General features: G+C 43.1%; 1 protein-coding gene across 1 annotated transcript in view; it reads right to left on the bottom strand.

Moving 5' to 3' along the window:
• The window catches only part of LOC139559823 (rho guanine nucleotide exchange factor 25-like), a 55,717-nt gene that overhangs the window by 21,831 nt on the left and 10,432 nt on the right, over positions 1-23,454 (bottom strand). Inside the window, exons 2-3 of the mRNA XM_071376191.1 lie at positions 5,991-6,316; positions 5,596-5,700 (exon numbers count right to left, since the gene is read on the bottom strand). Coding sequence (XP_071232292.1) covers positions 5,596-5,700; positions 5,991-6,316 — 431 coding nt within the window. The remainder of the gene's footprint in view (positions 1-5,595; positions 5,701-5,990; positions 6,317-23,454) is intronic.

Genomic DNA, 23,454 nt, shown 5'->3' on the forward strand with positions numbered 1-23,454 from the left:
TGGCCGGGCGGTCAGCTCCAGGAAGAGTCTTGGTGGTTCCAAACTTCTTCCATTTAAGAATGGCCACTGTGGCCCCTGTGTTCTTGGGGACCTTCAATGTTGCAGAAATGTTTTGGTACCCTTCCAAAGATCTGTGCCTCGACACAATCCTGTCTCGGAGCTCTACGGACAATTCCTTCTACCTTATGGCTTGGTTTTTGCTCTGACATGCACTGTCAACTGTGGGACCTTATATAGACAGGTGTGTGCCTTTCCAAATCATGTCCACTCAATTGAATTTACTACAGGTGGACTCCAATCAAGTTGTAAAAACTTCTCAAGGATGATCAATGGAAACAGGATGCACCTGAGCTCAATTTCGAGTCTCATAGCAAAGGATCTGAATACTTATATAAATAAGGTATTTATGTTTTGTTTTGTAATTCAAAATTCAAAAGGCACTCGCACATATGAGCTATCTTTTTTGCAGGTGCATGGAAACAGATGTATAAGATGAGAAAAAATAAGAAACATGCACACTGGTCTTGATAGTGTAACTGCTCTTTAATAAGCTGTATCACTGCTCGTTAATAAGCTTTACGTATCAGCCTAAAGGCCTTCGTCAGAGCTTTTGTGAGTTTTTTTCATTAGCACCCTTATGTAGCCATAGCTCACCGACATCTGTTCAATGCATCGAATGGTGTTGGAGTCGAGGGAAAATAAGTAAGCGTTACCAAATATCACAATGTGCATTTCATAAATATTCTAAAGGGTGTACATAAAACGTATTTAATACGTCTGTAAAACCACAATGAGGACATCAACCCATCAAGAAAGTTTTCATAAATCATTGGGTACAACGCTGTACCGATACGTAAGCTTATTAAAGAGCAGTAATACTATCAAGAGCAATGTGCAAGTTTCTTTTTTCTTTTTTTTCCTACATTTGCAAACATTTCTTAAAACCTGTTTTCACTTTGTCATGATGGGGTATTGTGTGTAGATTGCTGAGATGTTTTATTTAATTTAATCCATTTTAGAATAAGGCTGTAACGTAACAAAGTGTGGAAAAAGGGAAGGGGTCTGAATACACTCCGAATGCACTGTACATTTTTGTTGTAGACCCAGACAAAGTCACATGATTCAACTCATTGAGGACTTGATGATTAGTTGACAAGTGTACTTGTCCAGGGCTACAAGTTAGGGAACACTGGCCTAGGTGATATCAGGCTGAAATAGTGAGAGTCTTCATCTCATACACAGGGTCATCTCAGAATAGGAATAAGAATATAATCTTATGTTTCTAAACCGCCTCAGTATTTATTTGCACCACCACTCAATCCCTCTCTCCACCACACTACACTAATCCTCCCATTCAGTCAGTTTATGGACAAGCACTCTCTCTCTCCTGGCCTTGTGCTGTCCCCCTTCGTCCTCCCTCACGCTCCCCGTACGTTAGCTCACATGCCCTCTCACTCTATCTCAATGAACTGGCATCTCCATGTTCTCCTTTTCTTTCTCTCAGTTCTTCAATGCTGGGTAAAGTCCTCCTTCCATCACTTCCACCTTCTCAGTGACCAATCATGATAAACATCCCAGACAGACAGACAGACAGACAGACAGACAGACAGACAGACAGACAGACAGACAGACAGACAGACAGACAGACAGACAGACAGACAGACAGACAGACAGACAGACAGACAGACAGACAGACAGACAGACAGACAGACACACAGACAGACAGACAGACAGACAGACAGACAGACAGACAGACAGACAGACAGACAGACAGACAGACAGACAGACAGACAGACAGACAGACAGACAGACAGACAGACAGACAGACAGACAGACAGACAGACAGACAGACAGACAGACAGACAGACAGACAGACAGACAGACAGACAGACAGACAGACAGACAGACAGACAGACAGACAGACAGACAGACAGACAGACAGACAGACAGACAGACAGACAGACAGACAAATGGGCGCTGATGTCCATAATGTCCGTAGTGCATTTGGCTCATGCTTCCTCATATCCTAATGGTACCACTGACAGGCAGCCCACAGACAGTAGGTCTATTCACCAGTACCTAATCTGTGTTAAAGGGATGGCAGAGCTCCTGATGGACCTAGTGAAGCAGCCTATTCATGGCAGCTCAGCCCGGGGACGTCTCTGCTGACCGTGAAGGGGAGGTAAAGGTAGGGCAGTGATGAGAGCCCTAAAGATTTACATATTTATTGACCCTCCTGAGTCATGGAGAGTTTCAGTGGTCAGAATGTGCTGTTGTGTAAACTGTGGAGTTCTGGGAGGAGTTAAGAGAAAGGAGTGAGTGAGTAGACATTTCTAGCCCTGACCTAGTCCCCCTATCACTTCATAAAGCCGTCCTCTATTTCTTCTACTTCCTTCCTCTGAATTCTCCAGTCTCTCCAAGCCTGATCTAGACTAATCCAAAACACCCTATTCTGATCTCCAGTCCTTCTTTACCTCCCTCTTCCCTTCCCTTGACAGCCTCCCAGCCTTCCCTGGTTTCTGTTCTATCCACAATTACCCACTTCTCCTCCCTCCACCTCTCTCTGCCCCTAGGTCTGCTCCCTACCCCTGCTACCCAGCATCCCTGTAGGCCCTTACTCTAACCCCCACACCATAGTCTTCCACGGACCTCTACTCTACTAACCCCACTCCACCCACCCCTCCAGCCCTTCACCCCCAGCCCTGACCCTGTTTTCAGCTCTCCAGTGAATCTGTGGAGGCATCAGGCTGTCCGGGGCTGACTGCTGCCTCGCTACTTGATCACTTCCAAATGCGGCCTGGAATAGCCTACACTATTGATCCCACTGGGCAATGGCTTTCTAAAGGTTGTTTCCCAGCTATCACATTTGGTTTCTTGGAAGTTGTGGGAATGTACGTTTTTGGGTTCCCATTGGTTGTGGAGACGAAGATATACGTTTCCTGCCCGGTAAAAAGATTATGTTTTTTAAACGTTCTTAGAACCGAAGTGAACATTTTGCCTGTTCTGGGAAGGTACATTTTTAGTTATATGGTGGTTCAGAGAATTTTATACTATGGTTCCCTGAAAGTTTTCCTGGGAGGTTTTATTAACGTTCTGAGAATGGTTGAGAATGTTCCAAAGCCAAGCAACTATCATGCACCCCTTCCAGAATGTTGTGGGAAGGTTGTATGCAAAATAACCATAGGACAACCACTCTCTCATCAAGCTCTAAGAAACATATGGTTCTCAGAACATTATGTGATAGCTGGGTTAGTTTTAACCCACCAAGCATTTACAGATGGCAACGTCTTTTGGTTGTCTTTTTTTGGTGCAGTCTGGACCGGGCTTGATTTCAACGTCAACAAACGTCCAGTCCAGACTGGCCTATATTTGGCCCAAACATAGACATATATAATTGGTTCAGGTTTGGTCTGGTCTGGACCGGCATTGCTTTCAATATCCATAGAAGTCCGGTCCGGACCGGCCTATATTCAGTCCAAACATACAGAATACAGTACATTACAGTACAGTACACAGTACGGTAAAGAAAAGTTGAGTATAGTACAGTACAGTACAATATAGCAGAGCACAGTATAGTAAAGAAAAATAAAGTATGGTGTACTGTATTGTACCCTACTTTACCTTAATGTACTCTACTGAACTAAACTGTATTGTACTCTACTCTACTGAATTAAACTATACTGTACTGTACTGTACTCAATTAAACAATACTGCACTGTACTCTACTGTACTGAATTAAATTACTGTTCTGTACCGTACCATACCATACCGTACTGTACTGTTCTCTACTGTTCTCCACTGTACTAAACAGTGCAGTACAGTACTGTGATGTTCAAACTTGTGAAACATAGCCTAGAAGTCTGATTTGTTCAGACTTTGATCTGGTCCACGCCAACCAAAATGTGTACTTGTTTGGGGGTGGAGCTCATTACAATAATACCCAGCATACTTTGTAATGGTTTGTTTCTACAATTACATTTTGGTCATTCAGTAGGACGCTCTTATCCTGAGCAACTTACAGTACAGTCAGTGCATTCAACTAATGTATTACAGTCATAGCATGAAAATAAATCTGTAACCGTTACAGAGAATGTTATTGTAGTTAAAGTGGTCTGTTGATTTAGTCTATGGGCTTGACTATTTCGAACATCATCGCTGTCAGTTTTAAAGCTTTTGAAAAAACTAACTTAAGTGCATGGGACAAATGGGAGCAATAATAAATACTCTGTTGCGATCTTTAGTTGGCTCCTCTGACCTGTATTAAGAGGCTTGAAAAATTATTATGATATCATTTTTACTTAATTGAGAATGTATTTGCAATTTGGCGATAGAATAAATGACTGAAAAGTATTTTCAACTTTCATCCAACACCTAAAATTCACCTGACTTCAACATCTGTAAAATACATACAGTACCAGTCAAAAGTTTGGACACACCTACTCATTCAAGGGTTTTTCTTTATTTTTACTCTTTTCTACATTGTAGAATAATAGTGTAGACACCAAAATCATGAAATAACACATAGAATAATGTAGTAACCAAAAAACTGTTAAACAAATCTAAATATATTTTGTATTTGAGATTTTTCAAAGTAGCCACCCTTTGCCATGATGACAGTTTTGTACACTCCTACTGATTCCATATGTGTTATTTCATAGTGTTTATGTCTTCACTATTATTCTACAATGTAGAAAATAGTACAAATAAAGAAAAACACTTGAATGAGAAGGTGTGTCCAAACTTTTGACTGGTACTGTATTTTCGACATCTGGAGAATACGTATTTTCGACGTCCGGAAAGGATGTCTTTCCACCTTTCATTCAACACCTAAAATGTCATTTTGCTTACTGGGAAGGTGGTCGACAGGTTTCTCCTGTTTAGAGATAGAGGGAGAGAGTGTGTATTTGTGTGCATGTGTACAATGATTGACAAGGCAAATTTGATCTTGGAAGTTAAGGTTTGGGTGAAGTTGAGACAAATACACTGAATATACTGTACAGCATTCCCAGATTGTATTTGTGGGAGAAATTGTTTTGTTTGATAAACATAAAAATTCTCCTCTGGTTTGGTTGATGACTCTAACATTGCTTATGTGATCTGTTTGAATGTTCATGCTCTAATATCCTATTTCTTTGTTGCGTTAATCAATAAGCGGTTGCCCAGGTTACATGAGGAGAGACTTGTTGTTTCTGACTTTACATCTATTTATGGTTCATTCTCCTTCGCTTCCTCTGTGGGTCAGGATTCTCTCTCTCTCTCTCTCCCTCCCTCTTTCTCTCTCTCCCTCCCTCCTTATTAAATATGAATGGGGGTTTCAAAGGGAGTTCTTTCAGCCTCAGTGCCCGTGCTTGACTAACAGGGACATGAGTGGTCTGACAGCTGTAGTCTCTCTCTGTTCTCTCAACCAACACAGAATCAGTCTTCGAGTACAGAGCTCTAACAAAGGACTGCAGTGTCCACTGTCTGCTCAAAGTGCGTGTGTGTGTGTGTGTGTGTGTGTGTGTGTGTGTGTGTGTGTGTGTGTGTGTGTGTGTGTGTGTGTGTGTGTGTGTGTGTGTGTGTGTGTGTGTGTGTGTGTGTGTGTGTAATCCTTACCAAACTGTGTGTGTCCCTGTTCTGCAGCAGGTCAGATAGGTAGCTGTGGCAGAGGGTGTGTGCTGGAGAGTACGCTGCTGGACTCACCAGACCATCATTCCACCCCTGCACATCACACAACATACACAATATAGCACACACAAACACACTTAACATATTCTGGTTACTTCAGCATGCATATTGTCATTGGTAGAGCCAGGAGTTTGTCCTGAACAGGTGATGTAACTAAAACCATACACTGCAGTATTATAGAAACCCCTGTGTGGATTCCCAGGCTATATTTTGTATTTGTATTTATTATGGATCCCCATTTGCTGCTGCCAAGGCAGCAGCTACTATTCCTGGGGTCCAGCAAAATTAAGGCAATTATGCTATAGTAGAGAGTGAAGCCTCACCAGGTCTCCATCAGTGCAGGGGAGGATAGTGTAGTTCTCCCCCTGCTCCAGAGGCCTTCCTAGGGCCTGGCTGAGAGGTAGATGGGTAGAGGGTTGCTTCCCATCCAGCCTGTGGACCTGCCTGACCCCCTTCCCTCCCCCTCCCCCTCCTCCCACACTCAGCTTGCAGACGGGCATGGTAAGCCATTTCTTCAGGGCACTGACAGAGTGCCGCGATCCCCCTGGGGAGGAGGGAGAGCAGGGTCTGGAGCTGCCCGAGGCCTGGGGGGCTATGGAGCCAACGGAGGGGGTAATGCTGCCCTCACTGCCCGCCGCCGAGTATGACTCTACAGACGAGAGAGAGAGAGAGAGATATGTTTTGGTTATTCAGTCATTGAAGTTATTGAGTCCGACAAAAATGATGGATGACTCCCACTTGTACTTGATGTAAGTGCAGGTTTTCCTGTTGGTTATTTCCTTTGAATACCTTGGAATTATAGACTAATGTAATGACATTACTCGTTCCCCCTGTAATACTAACTTCAGCAACCAGGCTCTTTAACAAATGCTTTCTAACCCACACAGAGCTCTCAGGTGGATATTGCCTTTCCACCTCACAAAAAACGTGCTTCAATTTCCTGTTTTAAGCCGATAAAGTATTTCTACCAATGCAGCACAGGGAGTCACATGCTGGGACGAAATAAACCACATTCTCTGACTGTGTGGAAGTGACAGGTGGAAACTCACTCCACAGAGTAAGGAAACAAACTAAAAGAACAAGATACTTCAGAGATGTATTTGGACAGCAGCGCTATCTGTTTGTTTGCTGTGTACTTCCTACAGCACATTGGAAGGCAGTGGATGAGGAGAAGGGTACTGCTTTGAGGCGGGCTTAGATAATAGTCAACAAGAGGGGTGGGCCGTGGGTAGTGGGGAGTAGGAGGCGTTCTAAATTAAGCTATGGAGAGAACTGTTGATTAGACATCCAAAATTAGTTCATACATGACAGCCATCGAGTCAGCCTGCCGATGTGATGTCATCACTCAGAGTGAAAAGGAATGTCTGCAACTCTGGTATGCTCCGTTGGTGATTTAATCAGACACACAAAATACAACATTTCGATCCGAGTTGGATCTTCGTTAGGTCATCATGATCCAACTCAGATGGAAACGTTGTCTTTTTTGTGTGTCTGATTACATCACCTTAGGAGCATACCAGAGTTGCGGATACATTTGATACGTTCTTTTGAGCTGCACCCGATAAGTTGGATGTGCATATTTCTTATTATTTCTTTTTTATCACTGAGAGAGAGACAGGAAGAGGAGGAACAGGAGATTTGCTAGGATTTATTGCCCCAAAATAACATAAATAACTGCGAGAAACCGTAAATTATAATACATTATTTATGTGAACAGCATGGCTTGGAATGTAACTGTTAAATGATATGCAATCTAAATCTGTCTTTTCTACGGCCTCTGCATGATGAATCATCAACACTCAGGGTGGGGACAGACAGCGCGTCTCAGTATGGAGCGCAGTTCACAACACATGTAGACCTATCATCTCATCATGGTAACTTTTTTTCTCGTGACAGGTAGGCCTACATTTGCTGCAGCATAGTCTATGCTACAGTAATATAAAGACCGAATGCACGTCTAATTTACCCAGCTCCATCTGGCTTTAGGGGGTCACCTTATTTTTTAATTGTAAAGAATTTAATCTTTTTTTGCAGCTGCAGAGTTTTAAAACAACCTATCACTCGAATATCGTTGCTTTAAATCAGTGCACGCGCGAGCACTCTGTCTTTCTCTCTCTTTCCATCAACTCAATTCAAATTGCATCCAAATAGATAATCCTGTTCTAGATTGATATATAGCCCTATATATAGATGTCCTAGCCTACCTCATTCAGGTAATAAATTAAATGCAGTATTGGCCTTATATTTAGCTAATTCATGATGGGTTATGCATAATAAGCTTCTAACTTACAGCCTCTGACTCTTGCGCAATATGCACGCTCCTTTGCTCCGCTGACCTCTCTACTTAAAAAACACTCCTTAGCTCTTGGAGTCCCATGCAGGAAAAGCTAGACTAGAATAACTTGCTGGACATTTATTTCTTTATTTTGCATTTCTTATACCAATAGACTATTCAAAGAGGTACGCAAGCTCTTGTTTGCTGAATGTTAAATACAACAGCCAGTCACAGGTAATTTGAAAGAAGAGTAAATACACGATGGCGGTAGGCTATAGCAGTTATTTATTCAGACCCATAACCATTCAATCTTCTTGAAGAGAAGTAAAAGCATGCTGCATCTAATTATAGTTCTATATTATTCAAGGATGTCATTGGAATGATGAAGATAAGGACAATGAAACATATTTAATTTAACTGTTGAAAGCGAGGAAGGAATGAAGCAACAATAGAGAGAGAAAGAGAAGGTAAGTTAATAACATTAGAGGAAATATTATGAAAGGTATATATATATACAGTACGTCAGCCTACTAATTATACAAATACGCCCTATTATATTTCAAAATGTAAATCAAATTCGCTACCCTATACTTGTAACTTTGCAGGCCACATGTGCTGCACCAGAATCACATGTTCTCTCCCTGCTTTATCATGGGTTGAATGATGTGCGTAATTCCAGTCCATATAATGCAGTGTAATACAATACAGTACCACAGTCCACACTCAAAAATCTTAGCCTTCTGCAGCTAGTTTCATGTATTTCCCCAAGAGAGCATATAGCTCGCTACATCTATGGGCTTTTATGTTGTGCTTAATGTGCAGTAGCCTATATCATATATGTATTGGATAACGGCACAGTCATTTGGGCTTTTTTGGGCTTGGGATCATTAAATGTCTTTAATGTAGGGCTCATAAAATGTATTTCATGTATGGCTCCTCAGGCTCAGGTAGCATTAGGTTAGAATTTTCGAACAAATCTCAAATTAAATCCAGACAGGCCTATTTCTATGCTTTATAATGCTTTTGAATGACACTTCTGGTTTTGGCGGGAAATACTGGGTTACCCGGGAGAAAAGTGATTTATTCTCGGGATGGAACATTTGCAAAATACTGGGAAAATATTCAACCCTAGTATGGAATGAGTCCACAGGGAGAAAGGGGTAAACATACTGGAGATGGTTTATGTTAAGACATACTGTATATGTCCTCAAAGAGAGTATGGTTACCATGCTGCAATGAGCCCAGCCCACCTCGTCCTCTCTCTCAGTGGGGTGAGGAGTTGATGTTTACTGAATGTTGTATACTGGCTGACCCCAATGTATATTTGGATTCCAGTGAGACATTGCAATGACAGTGAAAATGAGGAAAGGAAGGGGTATGATGTCGGGGGAAAGAGAGAAAGAGTGAGAGGAATTCAGAGGCAGGAGATGGCGCGATGAGCACACCGTAAAATAGTTTGAGAGGACAGAAGAAGACAAGATAAAAGAGTCTGGTTCTCTTGGAAGACGAATGAGGCCTTGAGAAAACACACAGTCAGTAAGAGCAGTCTGGCCGAGACACTGTCTGTCTGTTCTGTAGTGATGAAAAAGAAGCTGATGTACCGTAAATCACGACAGCCAAAGCCAGCCATAATCACACACTCGGTCCTACCCATAATATCCTGTCCTCCTAGCCTAGCATTAGTGGGCTAATAGAAGTGTTGTCACACACTCACACCACAGAATGAATTCATCTCACTAAGCCTCTAGACTAGAGAAAACAGTATGATCTCACACACACTGCTCTGGTTAGGCAGTCCCAACAATAACGTTTGATTCTGTTCTGCTGATCTTAGTGAAGGCTTAAGCTCTTTGTGGCTCTTTGCTGTCACTTTGGCTACCTCCCAGAATCTAACTATGTCCTGTCAGCATATTGATGTAAGCTGTAATCATAATAACAGGGCCTCAGGGGCCCAGAGAAAAGCTGAGACTCAGAGCTCTACACTAAATGTCTGACGCAGCCCTTTTTTAGGAGACCGTGCTGCCGGTAACACCATTAATAACGTGGCAATTTTTTGGGCCCTGTTCTCTTTGGTGGAAAATGGCCGTAATGTTCTGCTGAATGTGGGTTTTGAGTTTATTTATCTACATAAATGTATGTCTGTTAAAATTGGTTGCACCTACATCAACTTTCCCCCTCTTTATATTAAACAGTTGCTGCTTTACACGTCATGCTTTTACAGGTCAAGTAAGATGGACCGAAGATCAATCCGTTAAATAACGACACATTTCCCAGGAAAGTGCAGCCATTCATTTTAAACCCAGAACTCATATGGGCCATTGTAATTATAGTAATGTATCATCTAGCACTTCCTGCCGTGCTGCTGTGGACAACACAAACTAATTTCTATAATGGGCTGATGGATGGGAGGAGGGATTAAAGAGGGGAGGAGTGGGAAATTATATTAATTCAGTTTGATCTGTCCTAGCCCCACACTGAACCTTTGAGTCGCCAAATAGTATGCGAGACCAGTGATGACACAGAGTGTCAGTGAATAGGAAAATTGGTGGTAAATGCAAGAATGTGGCCCATATGTCATATCCACATGGGAGGCTCAGTGGAGAGAGGCGAGTGAGAGGGAAAGCTGTGACAGGAGCAGAGAAGTGCCAGTGGATGGAACACTCTGAACCACTGAAACCTGTCCGGTCCCCCCTGAATCACAGAACCACCGAGAGCAAGAGAAAGAGAAAGAGAAAGAGAAAGAGAAAGAGAAAGAGAAAGAGAGATTGGGTTGGGGCAGAAGAGGGGCAGTCCAGTCCCATCCATCATACACACCACAGACAGTCAGGCTGTGTGTGTGTTCACCACATACCCTACCTTATCCTACAGTTCCTGGAGACCAGCAGTAGGCTAGCCTAGTGGGAAAACAGACCCACTGGTTAAGAAAAACAACACACACCCCAGCTACCAGAGAGCTAAGCAAACTGGAAATCATCCTCCCTCCCTTCCACTCCCCACCTCTCCAGGTGACTCCATGACACACTGTACGTTGAGCGCATGAACACACACACCACCCTGAGCAAGGGGCACGTCTCCCCAGCACTCTGAACAAACAGCCATCTGGCCTCCTAAGGTCATAATGGAAATGCGATATGATGCTGTTTATTCCATTTCCCATTTGGTCACATGAGTCCACTAAGAGCAGGAACGTCTTTACAGTAATGTTAGATACTGTAGGTACAGTACGCTAGGTACACTCTGGTAAGTGTCTCATTTGAGAAGCGGCTTTCTCAGAAGCGGTGGCTTTTAGCGGTGGTTAGAGCTGGTGGTGACGTGCGAATCCTGGGTGAAGCGAGCAACTGGGATCATGGTGTTTGTTTGAGATGCTTACTTTACGTAATCAGCCTTTTTCCTTTCAGTGGAGAGGGTGTTTGTGTGTGTGTGTTTGTGTGTGTGTGTGTTTTGAATGGCAGAATGTTTTAGTACCCTACTCCAGGTGACAACAGAGGGTTCTTAAATCCACCTTGACACACCTATCCAATAAGTTCATCTATACATTCATATGAAGAATGCCACTGCCAACTCCAGCGCAATGCATCAAATGATTGCTCTTTAATATTATATATGTGGTGTCTTAAAGAATATATACGGCTGTCATGGTGTTCTTCGGCTTGCAAGCCCCCCCTTTTTCCTCCAAACATAATGATGGTCATTATGGCCAAACAGTTCTATTTTTGTTTCATCGGACCAGAGGATATTTCTCCAAAAAGTACGATCTTTGTCCACATGTGCAGTTGCAAACCGTAGTCTGGCTTTAATATGGGGGTTTGGGGGCAGTGGCTTCTTCCTTGCTGAGCGGCCTTTCAGGTTATGTCGATATAGGACTCGTTTTACTGTGGATATAGATACTTTTGTACCTGTTTCCTCCAGCATCTTCACAAGGTCCTTTGCTGTTGTTCTGGGATTGATTTGCACTTTTCGCACCAAAGTATGTTCATCTCTACGTGGTACGTGGTACCTTCAGACGTTTGGAAATTGCTCCCAAGGATGAACCAGACTTGTAGAGGTCTACAATTTTTTTTCTGAAGTCTTGACTGATTTATTTTGATTTTCCCATGATGTCAAGCAAAGAGGCACTGAGTTTGAAATACATCCACAGGTACACCTCCAATTGACTCAAATGATGTCAATTAGCATATCAAAAGCTTCTAAAGCTTCCTAAAGCTTAAATCATTTTCTGGAATTTTCCAAGCTGTTTAAAGGCCCAGTCAATTTAGTGTATGTAAACTTCTGACCCACTGGAATTGTGATACAGTGGATTATAAGGGAAATAATCTGTCTGTAAACAATTGTTGGAAAAATAATTTGTGTCATGCACAAAGTAGATGTCCTAACCGACTTGCCAAAACTACAGTTTGTTAACAAGAAATTTGTGGAGTGGTTGAAAAGCGAGTTTTAATGATTCCAACCTAAGTGTATGTAAACTTCCGACTTCAACTGTACACGTGTAAGGTGACTACGCATCAGGATATATGTTAAACAGTACTGAAGCAGCAGCGGAAATGATGATTGTTTGTGCATATGTGGAGAGTCAGTATAAATGTGTATGCATGTTATGAGTGTGTTGGAGTGTCAGTGTGCGTGAGTGTGTAGAGTCCTGGGAGTGTGCATAGAGACACTGAAGACCTTGAAGCTCTCGACCCGCTCCACTGCAGCCCCATCAATGTGGATGGGGGCGTGCTAGCCCCTCCATTTCCTGTAGTCCACAATCAGCTCCATGGTCTTACTGACGTTGAGAGAGATGTTGTTGTCCAGGCACCACACTGCCAGGTCACTGACCTCCTCCCTGTAGGCTGTCTCATCGTCACCGGTGATCAGGCCTACACCGTTGTGTCATCAGCAAACTTGACGATGGTGTTGGAGTTGTGCGTGGCCATGCAGTCGTGGGTAAACAGGGAGTACAGGAAGGGACTAAGCACACACCCCTGTGGACCCGCCGTGTTGAGGGTCAGCGTAGCGGAGGTGATGTTGCCTACCATCACCATCTGGGGACGGCCCGACAGTAAGTCCAGGATCCAGTTGCAGAGGGAGGGGTCCAGTCACAGGGTCCTAAGCTTGGTGCTGATCTTGGAGGGGACAATGGTGTTGAACGCTGAGCTGTAGTCAGTGAACAGCATTTTCACATAGGTATTCCTCTTATCTAGGTGGGTGAGGTCAGTGTGGAGTGCAATTGAGATTGCATCATCTACGGATCTGTTGGGGCGGTATGCAAATTGGACTTGGTCTAGGGTGTCTGGGATGATGATGGTGATGTGTACCATAACCTTCCTTTTAAAGCACCTCATGATTACAGATGTGAGTGCTACAGGGCGTTAGTCATTGTGGCATGAAGCTTTAGAGTTCTTAGGAACAGGAATGATGGTAGTCAGACTGGGACAAAGAGAGGTTGAACATTTCTGTGAATATGCTTGCCAGCTGATCTGTGCATGCTCTGAGAACGCTCCCTGGAATATCGTCTGGCCTGAGGCCTTGCGAATGTTGACCTGATTAAAGACCTTACTCACGTCGGCCTCGGAGAGAGAGATCACCCAGGCCTCTGGGTTGGTGTGGCCCGCAAGCACGGTACGTGTTGTTATTGTCAAAGCATGTATAAAATGCATTGAGTTCGTCTGGAATAGAGACATCGTTGGGCAGATCACGAATGTGTCTTCCTCTGCAATCCGTAATAGACTGTAGCCCTTGCCACATGCAGCGGGCATCAGAGCGTGTGGTGTGTGATTCTACCTTATTCCTATATTGTTATTTTGCTCATTTTATTACTCTGCTGTGTACTACTTGTACTTGTTCCTGTCCTCGGCCGTAGCTTCAGGGTTGTCTGAGATAGTCTTGTGTGTGGTAGCCCTGTCCTTTAGTTTAGTGCCAATTTTTGTGTTAATGCAGGGCTTTTGATTGGGGAAGCAGAGAACCTTCACTGTGGGGACAATATCAGCGATGCATTTCCTTATGAAGCCGGTGACGGAGGTGGTTAGCTCGTCTATGTTATCGGTGGGGTCTCAGAACATAATCTCCCCTAGCAAAGCAGTCCTGTAGCATAATCTCTGATTATGATGACCATTTATCAACAGAGTGAGTCACGGGTACTGCTTCTGCTTGTTAACAGGAAGCAGGAGTATGGACTCATGATCTGATTTGCTGAATGGCGGATGAGGGAGGATCTTGTATGCTTGCTTGTGGGTAGAGCAACAGTGGTCTAGGACTTTATTGCCAATAGTGGTGAAAGAGACGTGCTGATGGAAGTTGGGCATCACATGTCTGAATGATGCAGAATTAAAATTGCAGGTGACAAGAAAGGCAGCCTCCGGATGTAAGTTTTCCTGCTTGTTTATAGCCTCGTACAGTTTGTTAAGTGCCAGCTTGTTATATATCTTGTCCTGAGATGGAATGTATACAACAGTCACGATAACAACTGAAAACTCCCTCGGGAGGTAGAAGGTTTCGGCTTTTGACCATCAGATATTCCAAGACAGGTGAACAATGAGTCGAGATTACCACTGCGCTCGATTCAGCACACCATTAGTTGTTGATGAAGAGGCAAACCCCTCCCCCTCTCGATTTCCCTTACTCTACTGTCCTGTCCGCTCGGCGAATAGAGAATCCATTGAGTTGGATAGCCATGGGGAGTATCTTGTCCGAAAGACATGTTTCATAAAAGCAGAGAATATTGCAGTTAATCGAGTCCCATTGGTAGCAAATCTGAGTTCGGAGGTCATCCATATTATGATCAAGTGACTGTACATTGGCCAATAGACTAGAGGGAAGAGGTGGTCGGTTTTCCTTTTGTCTTAATCTCGCCAGGACTCCCCCTCTCTTGCCTCTAACGCAGGCGTTTCCTCTTGATACCCAGAAAATTGGGTTGTAATTACAGAAAGAGCCCAGGGCAGATGAGTCGAAGTCGAAGTTGAAGTCGGAATTGGGGTAAGTAACTGCCGATCTGATGGTAAAAAGTTATAATCGGTTACAAGAAATGATAGGGAAAACATTTTGTGAAAGTAAAGTAAAGGAAACACCAAATTAGATAAGTTGGGTCGGAGCTCGCAAAACAGTGGTCATCCAGTACGGCACCATCTTATTAATATTACAGTATTACAATACGCTAGGTACGCTCTGGTAAGTGTCTCATTTGAGAAGCGGCTTTCTCAGAAGCGGTGACCTTTAGCGGTGCTTAGAGCTGGTGGTGACGTGCGAAGCCTGAGTGAAGCGAGTGACCGGGTTCATGGTGTTTGTTTGAAATGCTTACTTTACGTAATCAGCCTTTTTCAAACAGAGCAACAGCTGGGACGCCATCCGGATCACAACCGGAATGTCATGAAAATGATGTTTCCGGTCAGTGGAGGGTGTGTGTGTTTGTGTGTGTCAGAATGTTTAGTACAATACTCCAGGTGTAGACAGAGGAGTCTTAAATTCACCTTGGCACACCTATCCAATACGTTCATCTTACACATGAAGTGCCACTGCCAACTCTAGTGCAACGCATCAAAATATTGCTCTTTAGTATTATACAGTGCCTTCGGAAAGTTTTCAGACCCCTTGACTTTTTCCACATTTTGAAACGTTACAGCCTTTTTCAAAAAAAAAAAGTATTTTTATCCTCAGCAATCTACACATAATACCCCATAACAACAAAGCAAAAACAGGTTTTTAGAAATGTTTGCAAATGTATTAAACATTTTAAACAGAAATGCCTTATTTACATAAGTATTCAGACCCTTTGCTATGCGATTCGAAATTGAGCTCAGGTGCATCTTGTTTCCATTGATCATCCTTGAGATGTTTCTACAACTTGATTGGAGTCCACCTGTGATAAATTCAATTGATTGGACATGATTTGTAAAGGCACACACCTGTCTACATAAGATCCCACAGTTGACAGTGCATGTCAGAGCAAAAACCAAGACATGAGGTCAAAATAATTGTCCGTAGAGCTCTGAGACAGCATTGTGTCAAGGCACAGATCTGGGGAAGGGTACCAAAACAATTATGTAGCATTGAAGGTTCCCAAGAACACAGTGGCCTCCATCATTTTTAAATGGAAGAAGTTTGCAACCACCAAGACTCTTCATGGAGCTGGCCGCCAGGCCAAGCTAAGGTGACCAAGAACTCCTCAGTAAAAGGCACATGACAGCCTGCTTGGAGTTTTCCAAAAGGCACCTAAAGACTCTCAGACCATGAGAAACAAGATTCTCTGGTCTGATGAAACCAAGATTGAACCCTTTGGCCTGAATGTCAAGCGTCACCTGGCACCATATCTACAGTGAAGCATGGTGGTGGCAGCATCATTCTGTGGGGATGTTTTTCAGCGGCAGGGACCGGGAGACTAGTCAGGATCGAGGGAAGATGAACTGAGAAAGTACAGAGATTCTTGATGAAAACCTGCTGCAGAGCGCTCAGGACAATGACCCTAAGCACACAGCCAAGACAACGCAGGAGTGGCTTCAGGACAAGTCTCTGAATGTCCAAGAGTGGCCCAGCCAGAGCCCGAACCTGATCGAACATCTATGGAGAAACCTGAAAAAAGCGGATCTGCGGAGAAGAATGGGAGAAACTCCCCAAATACAGGTGTGCCGAGCTAGTAGCGTCATACCCAAGAAGCCCTCCTGTGCCTGTATCTGGGTCATATCCTGAGTCGTGATATAAAGAAAATGAAAAAGTCCAGGCCCTGATCATAAACAGAGGGCATTATTTGGTGTGTGTTAGGAAAGTGTGTCAGAATGTGGTGAAGCAGTGAACACAACATACTGAGTATTGCTTCATCTTGACAATTCATCAAGAGCAGCTGAACCAGGAGAACTCCCCTGGTTCCATCTAACTCACAGCAGAGGCTTTCACACTGATGAGAACAGCGAGGGAGTGCCAGCACAACCACACTTTATCACCATCATTTCCTTTTTAATTACTCTGTATCAAGTTTATTTGTACATTTACCGGAAGTGATGAGCTCATACACGCACACACACACACACGCACACACACACGTAATGGGTAATAAGTCTGAGTTTATGTGCTGCAGTAGTTTAGGAGTCGGAGGAATACTAAATTCACTGGGAGGGCTCTGTGTGTTTCCAAGCATGTTTTGCAAAACATTTCAATAACATATTCAGTCTTTCTCACTTTGTGTTTATAAACAGATCACTAATTATTGAGCCAAGTGAAAAGAGGGAAGAGAGAATGGGGAGGAGAGGAGAGAAATAAAATATTGTGTGTGTGATTAACAAAATGAGTGAGAAATTGGGTTGCTTGAGCAAGTTCGAGTAAAAGTCAGTGGCCTGGATAAGTACAAGTACTGCATAAAAATATCACCAGCATTCAGTTGAATTGCCAAGAATTTCTTTCAATTGTGACCTATTAAACTGTTAATAGGAGAGACTGGGGTTGGTTGTCAAATGGGTTGTTTTTCAAAGTGCTTATTACTCCCAATCTAGAGGGTTATGTTTAATACATTTAAGATTAAAATGTGTGAATTACTTGAAAGAACTCATCCACCTGCTCAGTTCCTGTCAGCATGACAAAATAATGGCATTGTCATTAGGTGTATTGGAGGCGAAGTCAGGTGCAGGAGAGCAGAGTATAATAAACAGGCACACTTTTATTATAGTTCCAAACATGAGAGACAAATGGATATATGAATGGAGCGGCAATGGCTAGAAAGCCAGTGACGTCGATCGCCGAACGCCGCCCGAACAAGGAGAGGAGCCGACTTCGGCGGAAGTCGTGACAGACATGAGTGGAATTTGTGTTTTTCATGAGATAGTAAAAACATACACAGTGCCTTCGGAAAGTATTCAGACCCCTTGACTTTTTCAAAATGTTGTTATGCTACAGCCTTATTCTGAAATTGATTAAATTGTTTATTTTCCCTAATCAATCTACACACAATAGCCCATAATGACAAAGCAAAAACAGGTTTTTAGACATTTTGAAAAACGTAAATATTATATTTACATAAGTATTCAGACCCTTTACTCAGTACTTTGTTGAAGCACCTTTGGCAGCGATTACCGCCTCGAGTCTTCTTGGGTATGACGCTAATAGCTCGGCACACCTGTATTTGGGCAGTTTCTCCCATTCTTCTCTGTAGATCCTCTCAAGCTCTGTCAGGTTGGATGGGGAGCGTTGCTGCATAGCTATTTTCAGATCTCTCCAGAAATGTTAGCTCAGGTTTAGGTCCGAGCTCTGGCTGTGCCACTCAGGAACATTCAGAGACTTGTCGCGAAGCCACTCCTGCGTTGTCTTGGCTGTGTGCTTAGGGTTGTTGTCCTGTTGAAAGGTGAACTTCGCCCCAGTCTGAGGTCCTGAGCACTCTGGCGCAGGTTTTCATCAAGGATCTCTATTGTACTTTGCTCCGTTCATCTTTCCCCCGATCCTGACTAGTCTACCAGTCTCTGCCGCTGAAAGAAATCCCCATAGCATGATGCTGCCACCACCATGCTTTACCGTAGGTATGGTGCCAGGTCTCCTCCATATGTGACGCTTGGCATTCAGGCCAAAGAGCTCAATCTTGGTTTCATCAGACCAGAGAATCTCGTTTCTCATTGTCTGAGAGTCTTTAGGTGCCTTTTGGCACAGTCCAAGCAGGCTGTCATGTGCCTTTTACTGAGGAGTGGCTTCCGTCCGGCTACTCTACCATAAAGGCCTGATTGGTGGAGTGCTACAGAGATGGTTGTCTTTCTGGAAGGTTCTCCCATCTCCACAGAGGAACTCTAGAGCTCTGTCAGAGCGACCATTGGGTTCTTGCTCATGTCCCTGACCAGCTCTAGGAAGAGTCTTGGTGGTTCCAAACGTTTTCCACTTCCAATGATGGAGGCCACTCTGTTCTTGGGGACCTTCAATGCTGCAGAGATGTTTGGGTAACCTTCTCCAGATTTGTACCTTCACACAATCCTGTCTCGGAGCTCTACGGACAATTCCTTCGACCTTATGGCTTGGTTTTTGCTCTGACATGCACTGTCAACTGTGGGACCTCATATAGACAGGGGTGTGCCTTTACAAATCATGTCCAATCAATTGAATTTACCACAGGTGGACTCCAATCAAGTTGTAGAAACATCTCAAGGATGATCAGTGGAAACAGGATATACAGTTGAAGTCGGAAGTTTACATACACTTAGGTTGGAATCATTAAAACTCGCTTTTCAACCACTTCACAAATTTCTTTTTTACAAACTATTGTTTTGGCAAGTCGGTTAGGACATCTACTTTGTGCATGACACAAATTATTTTTCCAACAATTGTTTACAGATTATTTCCCTTATAATCCACTGTATCACAATTCCAGTGGGTCAGAAGTTTACATACACTAAGTTGACTGTGCCTTTAAACAGCTTGGAAAATTCCAGAAAATTATGTCATAGCTTTAGAAGCTTCTGATAGGCTAATTGACATAATTTGAGTCAATTGGAGGTTTACCTGTGGATGTATTTCAAGGCCTACTGTACCTTCAAACTCAGTGCCTCTTTGCTTGACATCATGGGAAAATCAAAAGAAATCAGCCAAGACCTGGTAAATGGTAAACCTCCACAGGTCTGGTTCATCCTTGGGAGCAATTTTCAAATGCCTGAAGGTACCTCGTTCATCTGTAGAAACAGTAGTATACAAATATAAACACCATGGTACCACGCAGTCGTCATACCGCTCAGGAAGGATACGCGTTCTGTCTCCTAAAGATGAACGACTTTGGTGCGAAAAGTGCAAATCAATCCCAGAACAACAGCAAAGGACCTTGTGAAGATGCTGGAGGAAATAGGCACAAAATAATCTATATCCACAGTAAAATGGGTCATATTTCGACATAACCTGAAAGGATGCTCTGCAAGGAAGAAGCCACTGCTCCAAAACCGCCATTTTAAAGCCAGACTACGGTTTGCAACTGCACATGGGGACAAAGATCATACTTTTTTGAGAAATATCCTCTGGTCTGATGAAACAAAAATAGAACTGTTTGGCCATAATGACCATCATTATGTTTGGAGGAAAAGGGGGGGGCTTGCAAGCCGAAGAACACCATCCCAATCGTGAAGCACGGGGGTGGCAGCATCATGTTGTGGGGGTGCTTTGCAGCAGGAGGGACTGGTGCACTTCACAAAATAGATGGCATCATGAGGTAGGAAAATTATGTGGATATATTGAAGCAACATCTCAAGACATCAGTCAGGAAGTTAAAGCTTGGTCGCAAATGGGTCTTCCAAATGGACAATGACCCCAAGCATGCTTCCAAAGTTGTGGCAAAATGGCTTAAGGACAACAAAGTCAAGGTATTGGAGTGGCCATCACAAAGCCCTGACCTCAATCCTATAGAAAATTTGTGGGCAGAACTGAAAAAGCGTGTGCGAGCAAGGAGGCCTACAAACCTGACTCAGTTACACCAGCTCTGTCAGGAGGAATGGGCCAAAATTCACCCAACTTATTGTGGGAAGCTTGTGGAAGGCTACCTGAAACGTTTGACCCAAGTTAAACCATTTAAAGGCAATGTTACCAAATACTAATTGAGTATATGTAAACTTCTGACCCACTGGGAATGTGATTAAAGAAATAAAAGCTAAAATAAATCATTCTCTCTACTATTATGCTGACATTTCACATTCTTAAAATGAAGTGGTGATCCTAACTGACCTAAGACCGGGAGTTTTACTAGGATTAAATGTCAGGAATTGTGAAAAACTGAGTTTAAATGTATTTGGCTGAGGTGTATGTAAACTTCCGACTTCAACTGTATGTGCCTTCAGGCCACTACTCTACTACCACATATCTACAATTCAAAATCCATGTGTATGTAGAGTGCATGTCTTATCATGTGTATGTGCGAGCATGTGTCTGTGCCTGTGTGTGTGTCTCTTCACAGTCCTCGCTGTATTTTTATCCGTTTTTTAAATCTGATTCTACTGCTTGCATCAGTTACCTGATGTGGAATAGAGTTCCATGTAGCCATGGCTCTATGTAGTAATGTGCGTCTCCCAAAGTCTGTTCTGGACTTTGGAATTGTGAAGAGACGTCTGGTTGATGTTGATACATGGCCGACGTATAAACGATGTAGAATATAGAATGTAGATATTCAAAATACATCTGTGAGACGTCTTGACAATTAGCAAACGATGTCTAAACTGCATCTTCCCGATGCATCATGTATACATCCGTTGGGCAGAGAAATCTGTGCCATCTGGGTTTATTGCCTCTCTCTCATTTGTTCTGTCTCACACCCACACGCATACACACACATTTATTCAAACGGCCATATGTCTTTCTCAAGGCATTAAATGCTGAATTTTGTTAGGAATATCGTTCCATCAAAAGGCTTTCTAAGACTCTGTATATTATATTGTTTCATATCCTGTTATAAAAGGAATAAGCTACTAGCAAACATTGTGACAACCAACCCCGCACTGGGGCTGGTTGTCAACAGTGGACAGAGTGTGTTTGATGGCTTATAACTCCATGTTGGAATACTATATGAGAATAAAAAAACGGTCCCCATTTCAACCCAATACCTTTCTTTCTATTAACGTTGAAAAGAGTCTTGTAAGATATACTGGTGCTGAGAACTACACATGAGAGTAAAACGTGTGACAAGCAACACTGGTCTCCCCTACAGATTTTTCCATGATGAAAGGAGGGGACTTGATTTTGCCTTATAAGCTGATGACAAAGAGAGAAAATGCAGTGACATCACTGGGCATTCCCCCCCTATTTATGCACACAAATGATTGCATCTCTGACACTGAGGTCACTGACAGACAACAGCTGCTGAACAATGTTCACATCAACACACAGACAGTCACATTACATTTCCTTAGATGAACTGGGAGAAGGGTGGGGGGATAAAGAGAGAGAGGATGAGAGAGTGAGGGAGAGACAGAGAGAAGGAAGCGACAGAGAGCGAGAGAGTGGGGAGGGGGGAGAGAGTCTTGAGATGACTAACAAACACCAGGGGGTTGGGAAGGGAATAGAGGTCAAGGATCAACAGGAAGACACAGAGGAATAGAAAACTACAAGTACGAGGAGAGTGTCCTAAGAGTGGAGGATGGAAAGACAGAGGAGAGAGAGAGTGGAAAGGGTGGAAAGAGGGATAGAAAGCTCCAAGAAGAGACAAATCGGACCCTAACACTCAGCCATGTCAATAACACACACATAAAATCAGAACCAGGCTTACCACGGGACAGAGAGAGAGCTAGGAGGGTGGCGGATAAGGAGACCCATCCCCTCTCCCTCTCTCTCTCTCTGAGTATACACACTTTAATACCATGGTGATGGTGACCTCACTCAGACAGGGTTATTTTAAAACGCCAGGCAGGCAGCGTTAATTATCACTGTCACATTAACACGAGCATTTTCTCACTGTCTGACAGGCTTTATGATAATTACAGTAGAGAGAAATAGGAGCTCACCAAGAGGAATGGTGGTTGAATACACTGGGATCTCCATCATGGCCTAGAGACTATGCTGTCCTTCTACATTAACTATTCAATTAGTATATTACGACTCCCTCACGACACAATGCTTGCTAGAGTTATCCCTCTATAGTGTGCACATAAGTTTACAGTGCCTTTTTGAAGTATTCAGATCCCTTGACTTTTTCCACATTTTGCTACCTTACAGCCTTATACTAAAATGTATTAAATAGGTTTTTCCCCTCATCAATCTACACACAACACCCCATAATGTCAAAGTAAAAACAGTTTTTTAGACATTTTACCAAATGTATCAAATATAAATGACTAAAATATATATTTACATAAGTATTCAGACCCTTTACTCAGTACTTTGTTGAAGCACCTTGGAAAGCGATTACAGCCTCGAGTCTTCTTGGGTATGACGCTACAAGCTTGGCACACCTGTATTTGGGGAGTTTCTCCCATTCTTCTCTTCAGATCCTCTTAAGCTCTGTCAGGTTGGATGGGGTGTGTTGCTGCACCTTGTAAATAAGGTATTCCTGTTTTTTATTTTTAATGCATTTGCTAAAATTTCTAAAAACCTGTTTCGCTTTGTCATTATGGGTTATTGTGTGTTGATTGCTGAGGATTTTATTTATTTAATCCATTTTATATTAAGGCTGTAACATATTTTTTGTTTAAAGTCAAGGCGTCTGAATACTTTCCGAAGGCACTAGACGTCCCTTCCCTGTCCAAATGTCTGTCTGTGTGTGTATTTACACACACCTTCTATTTGCAGTGTCTCTGTCTCTGCAGCATGGACAGAGCTGCTCTTTAATCGTCCCGTCTCCCCCGCTCCCGTCCCCCCCACACACACACTGGGCATTAAGCTCTCTAATAGATCAGTGTTATCTTGGTGGTGCAGAAGTGGATCGTCCCAGTCAGAAGTCAGATTATAACAGCCTGATGTTCTTTACTGCACTACGGCACAGAGCACTTGTTCATATGGCACCTCCCTGCACTTTGATGAAAACAACTGTGTCCGTGTCCCTAAAGGCACCCTATTCCTATGGGCCCTGGTCAAAAGTAATGCACTATATAGGGGATAGGGTG

Source organism: Salvelinus alpinus, chromosome 2 (assembly GCF_045679555.1).
Source record: "Salvelinus alpinus chromosome 2, SLU_Salpinus.1, whole genome shotgun sequence".
In the NCBI taxonomy this organism is placed as follows: domain Eukaryota; kingdom Metazoa; phylum Chordata; class Actinopteri; order Salmoniformes; family Salmonidae; genus Salvelinus; species Salvelinus alpinus.